Raw genomic sequence first — 15,429 nt, 5'->3', positions numbered from 1 at the left:
GAGAGTGTTTTCACAACAGTAAGTTGAGACCCTGACAAGCCTTAACCACACCGAGAGTGTTTTCACAACAGTAAGTTGAGACCCTGACAAGCCTTAACCCCACCGAGAGTGTTTTCACAACAGTAAGTTGAGACCCTGACAAGCCTTAACCCCACCGAGAGTGTTTTCACAACAGTAAGTTGAGACCCTGACAAGCCTTAACCACACCGAGAGTGTTTTCACAACAGTAAGTTGAGACCCTGACAAGCCTTAACCACACCGAGAGTGTTTTCACAACAGTAAGTTGAGACCCTGACAAGCCTTAACCACACCGAGAGTGTTTTCACAACAGTAAGTTGAGACCCTGACAAGCCTTAACCACACCGAGAGTGTTTTCACAACAGTAAGTTGAGACCCTGACAAGCCTTAACCACACCGAGAGTGTTTTCACAACAGTAAGTTGAGACCCTGACAAGCCTTAACCACACCGAGAGTGTTTTCACAACAGTAAGTTGAGACCCTGACAAGCCTTAACCACACCGAGAGTGTTTTCACAACAGTAAGTTGAGACCCTGACAAGCCTTAACCACACCGAGAGTGTTTTCACAACAGTAAGTTGAGACCCTGACAAGCCTTAACCCCACCGAGAGTGTTTACCCTAAATGTTACACAGCATCATCTGGATATGTATGAAACCAAAGTTTAACATTCACCTTCTGCTACCATTTCTGTCAAACCGTCTACACATACTGTTCTGACGCATACATTCGATAAATCCAACGTATGCACCACACCGAACGCACTGCCACTGCCTCTGCAACGCAATGCTGCAAGGCAAACGCAGCATTCCATAGGAAGTGAATGTACTTCTGGTGTACCAAAACACAATGAGGTGATCAAAGCGTAAGTTCCCCCCCCCCCAAAAAAGAGCGTTGCACGTCCCTGATTCAGAGCTACTGTGGGGGTTGATATTGTTATAATCTATGGGATAATAGTCTGTCTGGGTGACCTGTGTACCATATGGATAGTTATTGGATATGATGGTGGTTTTTAATCCTCTATGATGTTTTTAATGTGTGATTAGTTGTAGGCTAATCTGTCTACTGGAAATGTGTCATAAACAGTTAGTGTATAGACAGTCAGTGTATAGACAGTTAGTGTATAGACAGTCAGTGTATAGACAGTTAGTGTATAGACAGTCATTCATAGACAGTTAGTGTATAGACAGTTAGTGTATAGACAGTTAGTGTATAGACAGTCAGTGTATAGACAGTCAGTGTATAGACAGTCATTCATAGACAGTTAGTGTATAGACAGTTAGTGTATAGACAGTTAGTGTATAGACAGTCAGTGTATAGACAGTCAGTGTATAGACAGTCATTCATAGACAGTCAGTGTATAGACAGTCAGTGTATAGACAGTTAGTGTATAGACAGTCAGTGTATAGACAGTTAGTGTATAGACAGTTAGTGTATAGACAGTTAGTGTATAGACAGTCAGTGTATAGACAGTTAGTGTATAGACAGTCAGTCATTCATAGACAGTTAGTGCACTAGACCAGAGCCCTATTCCCTATATACAGTAGTGCACTACTTTAGACCAGAGCCCTATTCCCTATATACAGTAGTGCACTACTTTAGACCAGAGCCCTATTCCTTACACACAGTAGTGCAGTACTTTAGACCAGAGCCCTATTCCCTACACACAGTAGTGCACTACTTTAGACCAGAGCCCTATTCCCTACATACAGTAGTGCACTACTTTAGACCAGAGCCCGATTCCCTACACACAGTAGTGCACTACTTTAGACCAGAGCCCTATTCCCTACATACAGTAGTGCACTACTTTAGACCAGAGCCCTATTCCCTACACACAGTAGTGCACTACTTTAGACCAGAGCCCTATTCCCTACATACAGTAGTGCACTACTTTAGACCAGAGCCCTATTCCCTACACACAGTAGTCCACTACTTTAGACCAGAGCCCTATTCCCTACATACAGTAGTGTACTACTTTAGACCAGAGCCCTATTCCCTACATACAGTAGTGCACTACTTTAGACCAGAGCCCTATTCCCTACATACAGTAGTGCACTACTTTAGACCAGAGCCCTATTCCCTACATACAGTAGTGCACTACTTCTGAACTTAGCCCATAGGGAATAGGGTATAATTTGGGACAAACAATATATTCTGTGTTAGCTGTGCTTGTGAGACACTACACTGCACTTTACTGTAGCGTCTAGTAGTCTGTTATCTATTGTCTTCAGGTTGGGGGGAGAATTATGAATTTGATGTGAGTAAATGTTTGTGTAAAAAAAGTGACCATTTAATGGGATGTATTCATTTTGGTGTGAATATGTCATAGTGTTTGTATGTGTGGCAGGTAGCCTAGTGGTTAGAGCGTTGGGCCTGTAACCGAAAGGTTGCTGGATCAAATCCCCAAAGTAAAAATCTGTTGTTCTGCCCTTGAACAAGGCAGTTGTTCCCCAGTAGGCCGTCATTGTAAATAATCATTTGTTCTTAACTGACTCGCCTAGTTCAAAAACATTTTTTATCACTTAAACAGTATCATTCTTTATTTGTTCTTTATTCAAAACACATTACATTGGGAGAACAGATGCTTCATTACCTCCACTATAATACACTGTGTATTACAACATTACCTCCACTATAATACACTGTGTGTTACAACATTACCTCCACTATAATACACTGTGTGTTACAACATTACCTCCACTATAATACACTGTGTGTTACAACATTACCTCCACTATAATACACTGTGTATTACAACATGACCTCCACTATAATACACTGTGTATTACAATATTACCTCCACTATAATACACTGTGTGTTACAACATTACCTCCACTATAATACACTGTGTGTTACAACATTACCTCCACTATAATACACTGTGTGTTACAACATTACCTCCACTATAATACACTGTGTGTTACAACATTACCTCCACTATAATACACTGTGTATTACAACATAACCTCCACTATAATACACTGTGTGTTACAACATTACCTCCACTATAATACACTGTGTATTACAACATTACCTCCACTATAATACACTGTGTATTACAACATTACCTCCACTATAATACACTGTGTATTACAGCATTACCTCCACTATAATACACCTTGTATTACAACATTACCTCCACTATAATACACTGTGTGTTACAACATTACCTCCACTATAATACACTGTGTGTTACAACATTACCTCCACTATAATACACTGTGTATTACAGCATTACCTCCACTATAATACACTGTGTATTACAACATTACCTCCACTATAATACACTGTGTATTACAACATTACCTCCACTATAATACAATGTGTATTACAACATTACCTCCACTATAATACACTGTGTATTACAACATGACCTCCACTATAATACACTGTGTATTACAACATTACCTCCACTATAATACACTGTGTATTACAACATTACCTCCACTATAATACACTGTGTATTACAACATTACCTCCACTATAATACACTGTGTATTACAACATTACCTCCACTATAATACACTGTGTATTACAACATTACCTCCACTATAATACACTGTGTATTACAACATTACCTCCACTATAATACACCCTGTATTACAACATTACCTCCACTATAATACACTGTGTATTACAACATTACCTCCACTATAATACACTGTATATTACAACATTACCTCCACTATAATACACTGTGTATTACAACATTACACAGAAATGCCTGTAAGAGATATAAAATATTGTGTGTTAGGTGATCTAGTCAATGACAGCAGATCTAGGAGATCTAGTCTGTGGAGGTAGGGGATCTAGTCTGTGGAGGTAGGGGATCTAGTCTGTGGGGTAGGGGATCTAGTCTGTGGAGGTAGGAGATCTAGTCTGTGGAGGTGGGGGATCTAGTCTGTGGAGGTAGGGGATCTAGTCTGTGGAGGTAGGGGATCTAGTCTGTGGAGGTAGGGGATCTAGTCTGTGGAGGTAGGGGATCTAGTCTGTGGAGGTAGGGGATCTAGTCTGTGGAGGTAGGAGATCTAGTCTGTGGAGGTAGGGGATCTAGTCTGTGGAGGTAGGGGATCTAGTCTGTGGACGTAGAAGATCTAGTCTATGGAGGTAGGGGATCTAGTCTGTGGAGGTAAGGAATCTAGTCTGTGGAGGTAGGGAATCTAGTCTGTGGAGGTAGGGAATCTAGTCTGTGGAGGTAGGAGATCTTGTCTGTGGAGGTAGGGGATCTAGTCTGTGGAGGTACGGGATCTAGTCTGTGTTGGGTGATCTCTTGTGTGTTGGATGATCTGGGCTGGGCTGCAGGGCAACTTGATCTCTGTGTTGTTGCTTGTGGATCTCTCAGTGGATCTCTCAGTGGATCACTCAGTGGATTCTGTCCTCCTGACCTGGACTAGCGGCCTATCCTTCGTGATGTGGTAGCTTCCATTGGATCTGGTGTTTTTGATCTGCTTCTGAACAGCGGATCCAGTCTGTGGGATCTTTCCCTTTCCGGTGGATTTTGTCTTTGGGATCCGGCCCATCCTTTGAGCGGATCCGGTGTTTGACGTTTTGTCAGGGCAGCTTGTCTCTTTGTTCTGGTCTGTGGTTGAGATATTGGGAGATCCGGTCATTGGGATCTGGGCTTCGACAGGGGATCCGGTTTCTGTCAGCTTGCTGTCATCAGTGGATCTAGTCTTGGTATCCTCTCCCTCATTGGATGATCCGTCGTGTGGGATCTGGTCTCCATCGTCATCCCCAGGGATAGGATCTAGCTCTACCTCCACACACACTCTCTTGGGTAACACCACTAGCCAGCACTTAGAACAGCTGCTCTGGAAGTACGGATACAGCGTCTCTGTGAAGCGGTGCGTGAAGGTGAACAGGAGTTTGTCCCTCATCGCGTCCCAGAATTCCACCTGACCCTTCTCCCAATCCAGAAACACCTAAAGAAATAACATAAAACGTCATTGTCCATTAGGCACTAAACGGAAATTGGTTATTTTTTCTTGTAGCCCTTCAGGCGAGAGGAGAAGATGGATTATCTGTAACAAATGATCAATGAAGAATAAAGGAAATCTGTTGTTGGCGCTCTGTCCTACAGGGTAAAACTACAGAAACAGAAGACTAAGTTAGACACACAGGGTCAACAGTTAATTCATTAAATCTATTTCATTCTATTCTAATACTTGTGGGTGTGCCTCCCCCTCTCTCAAGTACACCCTCTTAGCTAACTATTGCCCCACCTTGATCCTGTGAAAGGGGCGGGACCAGTCCAGAGGGAGGGTGGTACAGGGTGTGGTCATGGCACGGTACGTCCCATTCCGTAGGCTGAGGGTCCATAGCCCCTCCTCCGGACACGCCTCAAACTCCTCGCACCTACGCACCGATTGGCTGGCCACACCAACTGTCCAGTTGCTGCTCTCTCCAACCTTGAAGCAGGATAAATGTGTTATTATTATACTCATGTATAGTTAAAATAATATTTTGAATTGTACCGACAAAAGTAACATTCCTGAAAGACAGATATATATATAATATTCCTCCATCAGTGTGTGTGTATGGGCCCTGGTCAAAAGCACCAAGAACCTCCATCAGAGTGTGTTTATGGGCCCTGGTCAAAAGCACCAAATAGTGAACAGTGTGCCATTTGTAACCCATCCTCAGTCAGTGAGTGCCCCACCTCCACGGTCCAGCAGTGGGTGCCGGCGCTGAATCCTTCCCAGCCCAGAGTGCAGTCGATCGGGTCAAATCTCTCCGGGTTAGCGGGCTGGATCTGGATCCTCTCCTTTCCCAGCTGGACAGAGGTTAGCCCAGGGGAGAGGACCAGAGATGGGCAGGACGTGGTCGGGTCCAGGGTTACCGGAGCTGGAAGGGAGGGGTTGGGGGAAGAGGGGGACAGGGGGAGGGAAAGTGAGAGGGGGAGATAGGACACACTCCGTCCCTCCCCCCAGACTCACTGTAAGGGGCTATGTGCAGCATGTCGTTCCAGACGGTGTAGAGGAGGTTGGTCAGGTGTTTGGACACGTCTATCAGAGGACCACACACCTCCTCTGGCTCCTCATGACTCTGCCACGTCCTACACACACACACACAAACTCTATTCTGTTACAGGGCTCTGTGTGTGTCTGTGTGTGATTTGTGCCAAAAAATAAAACAAAAAGAGAAGCACAGAGCGAGAGAGAGAGAAACAGAGAGAGAGAGAGAGAAACAGAGAGAGAGAGAAACACAGAGAGAGAGAGAGAGAGAGAGAGAGAGAGAGAGAGAGAGAGAGAGAGAAACAGAGAGAGAGAGAAACACACAGAGAGAGAGAGAGAGAGAGAGAGAGAGAGAGAGAGAGAGAGAGAGAGAGAGAGAGAGAGAGAGAGAGAGAGAGAGAGAGAGAGAGAGAGAGAGAGAGAGAGAGAGAGAGAGAGACAGAGAGAGAGAGAGAGAGAGAGAGAGAGAGAGAGAAGGAGAGTCTGCATACCTCTTTACTGTCTCCTGGTAATTCTGGAAGACAAAGCAATGTCTTATCACATTTATGCCAATGCACAGTATGCCATCACACACACACACACACACACACACACACACACACACACACACACACACACACACACACACACACACACACACACACACACACACACACACACACACACACACACACACACACACACACACACCTGCAGAAAGGCGATGTCATCTCTGTCTTCCTTCATCTCTTCCTCTATCTCTCGGATGGTTTTAGCCAGCAGCTCCATCTCTTTCCCCAATCTCTCTTTCTTCTCCTTCATCACTCTATTCCTCTCCTCCTCTTCCTCCCTCAGCCTGGCTAGCCTGGCCTCTTCCTCCTCTCTCAGGAACTGGTGCAGCTTCTCAAACTCCTCCTTTATCTGTCTCTCTGTCTGCTGGGCATGGCTCTGGGGGAGGAAGGGAGGAACGGAGTGGGGAGTCAGGGAGGGAGGGTGCACAGATCTGATAACTTTGTGACACCTGATTTGTGACAACTCATGTAAAAGGGGCTTTATAAATACATTGATTGTTTAATTGTGATTGATTCATTGACAGACCGACAATGCAAGTCGTACCTGGTTGTGTTGGGAGGCGTGTTCAAAGATCCGTGTAACCTTCTCAAACCTCCTGCTCTTCCCTAGCAGCTTCCCCAGTGAAGAGTTCAGCTCCCCCTGGTGGGCAGCAGGAAGAATGACAACCAGCGTATCACAATACAATAGATGTAAACTTTATTTTTCATTCTTTATGTTTGTTTCCATAAAAGCCCATTGGGTCTGGTGTTGAACATTTGCTAGTAATACTTCAGTGCATCAGACGATTGTTGTTCAATGTGTCAATGTGTTTGTCCCCAATCCAAATAAATCAAATAAAAAAAATACAAAGGTGATTGTTGATAAAACGTTTACTGGAGACAGGAGATCAAGTGGAGACATAGGACGAGGTGGATATTTGTATAATAAGGCCGTTTAATCACATGTAAAAATATCTTAGTAAATCGTGCAGCACGGCCCCTTCTGTCTGATTCGTATGGAATCGTCGGAAAAGAGAGCGCTCTAAACAGTTCATACAGATTATATAGGCAACAAGCAAAGTAGGTTGATCTTGTAGTCTGGCCTTCCGATTGGTCGATCTGGGTCGTGGGTAGTCCTGTCCGGGCCTGATGTCGACATTCCATTGGCTCTTCACACAGTTCTTTGTCTTAGTCTCATCCAAAAGCATCCTTCCATGTGCGTTTGTTTTCACAGGGCCCTATTCATGGGGGAGGGGAGTGTGTGTGGGTCTGTGGCTGTTATCTGATGAGAACAACATGTGTGGGGAGGAGAGGGGATGGGTGCCTGTTGTGTCAAGTATAGCTTGTGTTGAGAAGTTGTAAAACAAGTTACCATTATCTATTACAATTTCTTACATGATTGACTATGATAAACACTTTATCTACCTCCACAATGCAAAATAGTTTAAAAAAAATGTCAACATATATTTTGTGGAAAAGAGATGTTTGTATGTTTCTTAACGACACAGCATACTCAGGGGAGAACGATTCCCTCTCATTGAAGCCACGGAAGTCAATGCCGACCGCGGTACTGCAGACGTTGTTAGCAGAAAACAGGATCCCTCATTATAGGAATGGGGAAATGGCAACCCCCCCCCCCCCCCCCCACAAAAAAAAATCGAATACAATCATAGTACCAATAATTGCTTCTAATACACCAGATGTATGTCCTTTAACCGACTATTTTAAAATCGTACTGGCATCCTGCAGTACCCCGGTCGGCCTTCAACTTCAGTTCCTCAGAGGGGGCAGCACTGAGCTAGCCTGCAACGTCACTTCCTGGAGTAGCTCAAACTGAGCGTGTCATGCGCTATTGACTCTTCCTATAAGAATGAATGGAGTCACGTGATCGATGGTTTTGTTTATTCTTTATACAGCCATTTACCCATGCTGGATTGTTGACAAAATGACAGCAGGGCAGATGACTGTTCCATTTGACCATGGGGCGCCTCCCTCAACGATTTCGCACAGTCACTTGAGCGGGCGGTACAGTACAGCGTTTCTCAACCATTTCTGTACCAGTGACTGGCGAGACACGGTCCTTCTCTTTTCTAACCAGCTCATGTTTAAAACTAATACAATATGGAAAAACACCACTGGAGATCAGTGGAGGCTGTCATGGGACTCGTCTGAAGGTAACCGATTTAAATCATGTATGGGAGTTTTGTGCCAACAACTAAAGGGGTTAAATATTTGTCCCCAACTTTTTTTGACTTCTGAGCTTGCTTATATATCCTAGATACAGTGAGTTCGGAAAGTATTCAGACCCCTTGACTTTTTCCACATTTTGTTACATTCCAGCCTTATTCTACATTTATTTTTTTTAATTTTTTTTTATCCCCTCATCAATCTATACACAATACCCCATAATGACATCACAATACCCCATAATGACATCACAATACCCCATAAAGACAAAGCAGAAACAGGTTTTTAGAAATGTTTACTCATTTATTAAAATAAAAAAAAACTGAAATATTACATTTACATAAGTATTCAGACACTTTACTCAGTACTTTGTTGAAGCACCTTTGGCAGCGATTACAACCTTGAGTCTTCTTGGGTATGATGATACAAGCTTGGCACACCTGTATTTGGGAAGTTGCTCCCATTTTTCTCTGCAGATCCTCTCAAGCTCTGTCAGGTTGGATGGGGAGCGTTGCTGCACAGCTATTTTCATGTCTCTTTCATGTCTCGGATGGCGAATTCGCCCCTGGCTTCTATCCTGTATGTGTTATTTCTTTTTCAGGTTCCCTAACTGACTAAAAGTATGTCCGCACTGGGAGCCTTCTCCTCCTGTGTGTGTATTGTCTCATGCTTTTTTAGGTTCCCTAACCGGGTAAATGTCTTTTCACAATGAGAGCAGTGATAGGTCTTTTTTTCTGTGTGTGTTCTCTCGTGATATTTAAAGCCCCCTAACTGGGTAAAAGTCTTTCCACACAGGGAGCATTGGTACGGCTTTTCTCCTGTGTGTGTCCTCTCGTGTGTTTTCAGGTTCCATAACCAGGTAAAACCCTTTCCACACTGGGAACATCGGAAAGGCTTCTCTCCTGTGTGTGTTCTCTCATGCTCTTTCAGATGCGATGACTGGTTAAATTTCTTGTCACAATGGGAGCATTGAAAAGGCTTTTCTCCTGTGTGGGTCCTCTCGTGCTCTTTCAGCTTTGATAACCATTTAAAACTCTTTCCGCACTGGGAGCAGTGGTTTGTCTTCTCTCCCTGTGTGAGTATTCTCTCATTCTTTTTCAGGTTCCCTAACTGGGTAAATGTCTTTCCATTCTGAGAGCAGTGGTAGGTATTTTTTTCTCTGTGTGTCCGCTCATGATATTGAAAGCCCCCTAACTGGGTAAAAGTTTTTCCACAAATGGCACATTGGTAAGGCTTTTCTCCAGTGTGTGTTCTCTCATGCTCTTTCAGCTTTGATAACCAGGTAAAACTCTTTCCACAGTGGGAGCAGTGGTGTGGTCTCACTGGTTTGGGTGTCTCTGGGTCTGGTTCCCCTGAGGGACTCTTCCCGCTGTCTGGCCTCTCTCCTGCCAAAAACAAACAGAGTATTTAGTTCAACAGAAATGAAACCTCCACATGATTAAACCGTCTTCCTATGAGGTTTAATCCAGACTAGATCCCAAACGGTACATTTGGATCCTGGATGCTGATTGGTTGACAGCTGTTAGTCATCCACAATAATCCACAGGTAATGCCTGTTAAAGGGATATTTCAGAATTTTCACAATATCTACTTCCCCAGACTCAGATGAACTCATGGATACCATTTGTATGTCTATGCGTGCAGTTTGACGTAAGTTTCTAACTAGCCGTAGCGCAATTGCTAACTAGCATTAGCATAATCACTGGAAGTCTATAGTATCTGCTAGCATGCTAGCAGAAACTAACTGTAACTTCCTTCATACTTGACACAGAGACATAAAAATGGTATTCACAAGTTCATCTGCCTCTAGGGAAGTAGATACAGGGCCTCGTTGATAAAATCCTGATGCATCGCTTTAATAGTTCCATTTGAATTATCCCTATGCATCCACTGTCCCATAGCCCAGCCTGGCAATTAATAAACTAATCTCCATTTTTACCCCATGCTTCTTGCCTAACATTTGGTTTGTAACAGAGGGGAATTGTATAAACCTTGCCATTTGTAAGACCCAATAAAATATCCGATGTGCAGAACGGAATCACAGATTCCAGACATTAAAACAGAATTCAGCAATATTAGAAAATGTATTGATCATAGTAGGAAATCAACTAAATGTATTGAACTAATTAAAAATGTATTGATTTGCTAAAGATTATGATAAGACATGAACATAATTGGTCCGTACATCGATCAACATGCATAAGTGAATGGTATTTTCCTTCATTATACTGATCAATGTCCCACAACTAACACGGTCTACTGCACAATTCCCCAGCACAGGTTGGGAATATCAGTTGTAATTAGTTGACTATCTTCTATTATATTTATTCTTGCAGAATCCTGTTTCTCTCTCATTTAATTGTGTACTGTTGTTGCACTGTCCAGAGATAAACTTGTAACGAAGCATCTTATTGCCGGTGTAGGCCGTCATTGTAAATAAGAATTTGTTCTTAACTGACTTGCCTAGTTAAAGGTTAAATAAAAAATTAATGGCACTGTTTACCCCGTCGTTCATCATGTGTATATAACAAATAAACAAAGGTGAACTTGATGCGACTGTGTTAGCTTTAGTTGGCGAGCTAGCAAGGGAAAAGAAAATTAGACTGCCAGCATAGAAACAATTTCTGTTTAGAATGGACAACCAGTGTGGTTGGCTAGAAACTATGCTTACAGAAGCTTTCGTCTCTCAACCTCAGAAGTAGGACAGACCGTCTTACCTGATAACTAAAAAACTATTAACACCATTGAGATTTTAAAAACAAATGAATTAAATCATGTTTTAAAAAATATGAATTTTGCTCTCGTGGGCAAACTGCAGAGTTTGTGCCGCTGTTAAAGTGTGTACACCGCTGACAGAGATGAACAATAATGACTGTCTACAATAAATCATTAAAATACTGAGAGAAATTTGGGAAATTATATTATTTTATACTAATTACAATTGCTCAGAGAAAGAGATTTTGTTTAACAAATAATAACACATTCTCCAAAAGGAAGGGGTTAAAATTATGGACATCTCGGTTTTCAATTCCTGAAATGGACACCTCTGTTCTCAATACCACTGGTGGGCGTGGCCAAAGAGCTCTATTTTCCTGTCATCTGACCAAAGCACCGATTCCAATACAAGTGCCAATGCTGGTTAAAAACTCCAGGCGTTTACATGTAATGAATGACATGAAGACAGAGCCGTTTGGCCACGTACGCCAGCGGTGGGTTAGGCGTCGAAATTAGAATGCATGAGCAGAAAATAACCCCATAGCTACTGTAAAATATGGTGGTGGATATTTGATGTTATGGGGCTGTTTTGCTTCTACTGGTCCTGGGTCCTTTGTTAAGGTCAACGCCATCATATCCTGGTACTTCACATATTACCAGGACATTTTAGCCAGAAACCTTGTTGCCTCGGCCAGGAGGCTGACACTTGGCTGCAAGTGGATCTTCCAGCAAGACAATAACTCCAAGCGTATATCAACATCTGAAAATACATGTAGAATTGGCCACAAAAACCTAAAATGTTTCAATTCATCTCAATGACTTGAAAGCTATTGAAAACCTGTGGTTTGAATTGAAAAGAACTGTCCATAAGAGACAAAAAGATTTCAAACATCTGGAAGGTTTCTGTACGGAGGAATAGTCCAAGATCCCTCCCAATAACACTTTTTAGAAACACATTTTAGAAACAGGCTCAATGCCGTTATTCTCACAATGTGAGGTATTGAAAGGTAATGAAAACAGAGGTGTCCAAAATTTTGACCCCTAACTTTTTTGCAAATAAAATGAAAATAAACATTTTATTTGTCACAGGCACCGAATACAACAGGTGTAGACCTTACATTGAAATGCTTACTTACAAGCCCTTAACAACAATGCAGGTTTAAGAAAATACCAACAAAAAAAGTAAGAGATAAGAACAACACATAATTAAAGCGCAGCAGTAAATAACAATGTGGAGGCTATGTACAGGGGGTACCGGTACCCAGTCAATGTGGAGGCTATATACAGGGGGTACCGGTACAGAGTCAATGTGGAGGCTATATACAGGGGGTACCGGTACCCAGTCAATGTGGAGGCTATATACAGGGGGTACCGGTACCCAGTCAATGTGGAGGCTATATACAGGGGGTACCGGTACCCAGTCAATGTGGAGGCTATATACAGGGGGTACCGGTACCCAGTCAATGTGGAGGCTATATACAGGGGGTACCGGTACAGAGTCAATGTGGAGGCTATATACAGGGGGTACCGGTACCCAGTCAATGTGGAGGCTATATACAGGGGGTACCGGTACAGAGTCAATGTGGAGGCTATATACAGGGGGTACCGGTACCCAGTCAATGTGGAGGCTATATACAGGGGGTACCGGTACAGAGTCAATGTGGAGGCTATATACAGGGGGTACCGGTACCCAGTCAATGTGGAGGCTATATACAGGGGGTACCGGTACCCAGTCAATGTGGAGGCTATATACAGGGGGTACCGGTACAGAGTCAATGTGGAGGCTATATACAGGGGGTACCGGTACCCAGTCAATGTGGAGGCTATATACAGGGGGTACCGGTACAGAGTCAATGTGGAGGCTATATACAGGGGGTACCGGTACCCAGTCAATGTGGAGGCTATATACAGGGGGTACCGGTACAGAGTCAATGTGGAGGCTATATACAGGGGGTTCCGGTACAGAGTCAATGTGGAGGCTATATACAGGGGGTACCGGTACAGAGTCAATGTGGAGGCTATATACAGGGGGTACCGGTACCCAGTCAATGTGGAGGCTATATACAAGGGGTACCGGTACAGAGTCAATGTGGAGGCTATATACAAGGGGTACCGGTACAGAGTCAATGTGGAGACTATATACAGGGGGTACAGAGTCAATGTGGAGACTATATACAGGGGGTACCGGTACAGAGTCAATGTGGAGGCTATATACAGGAGGCACCGGTACAGAGTCAATGTGGAGGCTATATACAGGGGGTACCAGTACAGAGTCAATGTGGAGGCTATATACAGGGGGTACCGATACAGAGTCAATGTGGAGGCTATATACAGGGGGTACCGATACAGAGTCAATGTGGAGGCTATATACAGGGGGTACCTGTACAGAGTCAATGTGGAGGCTATATACAGGGGGTACCGGTACAGAGTCAATGTGGAGGCTATATACAGGGGGTACCAGTACAGAGTCAATGTGGAGGCTATATACAGGGGGTACCAGTACAGAGTCAATGTGGAGGCTATATACAGGGGGTACCGATACAGAGTCAATGTGGAGGCTATATACAGGGGGTACCGATACAGAGTCAATGTGGAGGCTATATACAGGGGGTACCTGTACAGAGTCAATGTGGAGGCTATATACAGGGGGTACCGGTACAGAGTCAATGTGGAGGCTATATACAGGGGGTACCAGTACAGAGTCAATGTGGAGGCTATATACAGGGGGTACCGATACAGAGTCAATGTGGAGGCTATATACAGGGGGTACCTGTACAGAGTCAATGTGGAGGCTATATACAGGGGGTACCGGTACAGAGTCAATGTGGAGGCTATATACAGGGGGTACCGGTACAGAGTCAATGTGGAGGCTATATACAGGGGGTACCGATACAGAGTCAATGTGGAGGCTATATACAGGGGGTACCAGTACAGAGTCAATGTGGAGGCTATATACAGGGGGTACCAGTACAGAGTCAATGTGGAGGCTATATACAGGGGGTACCGATACAGAAGCAATGTGGAGGCTATATACAGGGGGTACCGGTACAGAGTCAATGTGGAGGCTATATACAGGGGGTACCGGTACAGAGTCAATGTGGAGGCTATATACAAGGGGTACCGGTACAGAGTCAATGTGGAGGCTATATACAAGGGGTACCGGTACAGAGTCAATGTGGAGACTATATACAGGGGGTACAGAGTCAATGTGGAGACTATATACAGGGGGTACCGGTACAGAGTCAATGTGGAGGCTATATACAGGAGGCACCGGTACAGAGTCAATGTGGAGGCTATATACAGGGGGTACCGGTACAGAGTCAATGTGGAGGCTATATACAGGGGGTACCGGTACAGAGTCAATGTGGAGACTATATACAGGGGGTACCGATACAGAGTCAATGTGGAGGCTATATACAGGGGGTACCAGTACAGAGTCAATGTGGAGGCTATATACAGGGGGTACCGATACAGAGTCAATGTGGAGGCTATATACAGGGGGTACCGATACAGAGTCAATGTGGAGGCTATATACAGGGGGTACCGGTACAGAGTCAATGTGGAGGCTATATACAGGGGGTACCAGTACAGAGTCAATGTGGAGGCTATATACAGGGGGTGCCAGTACAGAGTCAATGTGGAGGCTATATACAGGGGGTACCAGTACAGAGTCAATGTGGAGGCTATATACAGGGGGTACCGATACAGAGTCAATGTGGAGGCTATATACAGGGGGTACCGATACAGAGTCAATGTGGAGGCTATATACAGGGGGTACCTGTACAGAGTCAATGTGGAGGCTATATACAGGGGGTACCGGTACAGAGTCAATGTGGAGGCTATATACAGGGGGTACCAGTACAGAGTCAATGTGGAGGCTATATACAGGGGGTACCAGTACAGAGTCAATGTGGAGGCTATATACAGGGGGTACCGATACAGAGTCAATGTGGAGGCTATATACAGGGGGTACCTGTACAGAGTCAATGTGGAGGCTATATACAGGGGGTACCGGTACAGAGTCA

At 44.1% G+C, this 15,429-nt stretch overlaps 1 protein-coding gene across 1 annotated transcript; it reads right to left on the bottom strand.

The window, feature by feature from the left end:
* Positions 1-9,163: 9,163 nt before the first annotated feature.
* LOC120023613 (zinc finger protein 239-like) lies at positions 9,164-11,120 on the bottom strand. Its single transcript, XM_038967660.1, has 2 exons — positions 11,057-11,120; positions 9,164-10,074 (listed from the first exon to the last, which is right to left on the bottom strand). Exons 1-2 carry the CDS (start codon positions 11,118-11,120, stop codon positions 9,296-9,298), a joined length of 843 nt encoding a protein of 280 aa, XP_038823588.1. The 3' UTR covers positions 9,164-9,295.
* Positions 11,121-15,429: the final 4,309 nt, after the last annotated feature.

Source organism: Salvelinus namaycush, chromosome 2, assembly GCF_016432855.1.
Source record: "Salvelinus namaycush isolate Seneca chromosome 2, SaNama_1.0, whole genome shotgun sequence".
Lineage (NCBI taxonomy): Eukaryota > Metazoa > Chordata > Actinopteri > Salmoniformes > Salmonidae > Salvelinus > Salvelinus namaycush.
The sequence above is the reverse complement of the archived record's forward strand: the minus strand, read 5'-3'. Positions and strand labels throughout refer to the sequence as shown.

Excerpts from the sequence above, each read along its gene's own strand:
- LOC120023613 (XM_038967660.1), bottom strand. The coding sequence starts at position 11,120 with ATGACGGCCTACACCGGCAATAAGATGCTTCGTTACAAGTTTATCTCT. Across the intron at positions 10,075-11,056 it reads CTCTGGACAGTGCAACAACA|GAGAGAGGCCAGACAGCGGG; the intron begins GTACACAATTAA and ends TGTTTTTGGCAG.